This window comes from Bison bison, unplaced genomic scaffold (genome assembly GCF_000754665.1).
Source record: "Bison bison bison isolate TAMUID 2011002044 unplaced genomic scaffold, Bison_UMD1.0 scf7180017864376, whole genome shotgun sequence".
NCBI classification, from domain to species: Eukaryota; Metazoa; Chordata; class Mammalia; order Artiodactyla; family Bovidae; genus Bison; species Bison bison.
The window spans coordinates 15,245,120-15,246,682 of record NW_011494948.1 but is presented as its reverse complement, the minus strand read 5'-3'; the positions used below and the strand labels follow the sequence as shown (position 1 = coordinate 15,246,682).

General features: G+C 51.1%; 1 protein-coding gene across 2 annotated transcripts in view; it reads left to right on the top strand.

Annotated features, from left to right (window-relative positions):
* Nucleotides 1-61: 61 nt before the first annotated feature.
* PTPLAD2 (protein tyrosine phosphatase-like A domain containing 2) overlaps nt 62-1,563 on the top strand; it is a 30,128-nt gene continuing 28,626 nt past the window's right edge. For both annotated transcript variants that reach the window (XM_010857084.1, XM_010857083.1), the window contains exon 1: nt 62-160. In XM_010857084.1, coding sequence (XP_010855386.1) covers nt 123-160 — 38 coding nt within the window. In that variant the 5' untranslated portion in view covers nt 62-122. The remainder of the gene's footprint in view (nt 161-1,563) is intronic.

The window sequence follows — 1,563 nt, the reverse complement described above, 5'->3', positions numbered from 1 at the left end:
TGTGAGGGCGGGGAGCCCCCGCCCTTCCGCGCCAGGCAGCCCAGCCACTCAGCCACTCCTCCCGCGCTCCCCGGTGGGTGTTCCTTTCTGGACGACGCTGGCAGACTTGGTGGCGGCGGCCCATGGGACCCGTGGCGCTGCCCACCTGGCTGCAGCCCAGGTAGGGCGCTCGGCCCGGAGGGTGGGGAGGGGGTCGGGAGGAGGGGCCGCCAGCGGGAGGGGTGCGGGTGGGCGGGTGTGGGTGGTGCCCACATAGTTCCGTGGGGCGAGCACCCGCCAGCGCCGGAGCAGCCTTACGCCTCACGTTCCCTGGGGCTCTGGACAGATACTAGCTAATACAATTTTCTCGGCAACCCTAGGAATAACTGTTATTTTCCCCATGTTACAGCAGAGAAAGGACAGGCTGCGTGGCCACCCTTCCTTTTGTATGCTCTCGGCGGTCTTTCTTCTCTTCCCGTTCCTCCGACCTGGAGCGCTTCCCTTTCCTTTTCTCTACCTGCTGCAGAAGCACCAAGCACCCGTGTAGATTTCAGGGGCCCCGGTTCCAGAAAAACTGATTCAGTGATATGAGGGTAGAGCCTGGGATGTCTATGTTTATCCCACAAGCCAAGTGACTGCTGTAGGTTTCAGGGAGGCAGTCCTTTCCCCTACTTTTTTAGTAGTGCCTTAGTCATCTGTAGGGGTACCCGAGTGCGCTCATCAAGCTACATTTTATCTGCTTCTCAATTTATTTGCTTTATTTCTCAGAGGTTTCATATCTCCAGCTAGGAAAAAAATCTTGTCTACCCTGATCCGGCCACTCCCGCCACTTTTTAGAACTAGAGACAACACTTCAAACAGTGCTTCCTCTGACCCCCTCAAACGTGTATCTGTTCATCTTTTCTTAGTCATATCCCCATCAACCAATTTTCAAACTCAGCTTCACTTCCCTTTTCTGGCCCTTAAACTGCTCTCTGTGTGTGCCTGGTGAAGGAAACTATCTACTCTTGCAAACTATAGTAGGCAGTGGTAAGGTACTGACCCCAATCACAAAAATGCATTCAGAAATCAGTTCAGCTCGGTTGCTTGGTGGTGTTTGACTCTTTACGACCCCATGGATTGCAGCACGCCAGGCCTCCCTGTCCATCACCAACTCCCAGAGTTTATTCAAACTCATGTGCATTGAGTCGGTGATGCCATCCAACCATCTGATCCTCTGTCACCCTTTCTCCTGCCTTCAATCTTTCCCAGCATCAGGGTCTTTTCAAATGAGTTAGTTCTTCGATCAGGTGGCCAAAGTATTGGGGTTTCATCTTCAGCATATTCAGGAACTGATTTCCTTTAGGATGGACTGGTTGTATCTCCTTGCTGACCAAGGTACTCTCAAAAGTCTTCTCCAACACCACAGTTCAAAAGCATCAGTTTTTCTGTGCTCAGCTTTCTTTACAGTCCAACTCTCACATCTATACATGACTACTGGAAAAACCATAGCTTTGACTACACAGACCTTTGTCGGCAAAATAATGTCTCTGCTTTTTAATATGCTGTCTAGCATATTAAAAGTTGGTCATAACTTTTCTTCCA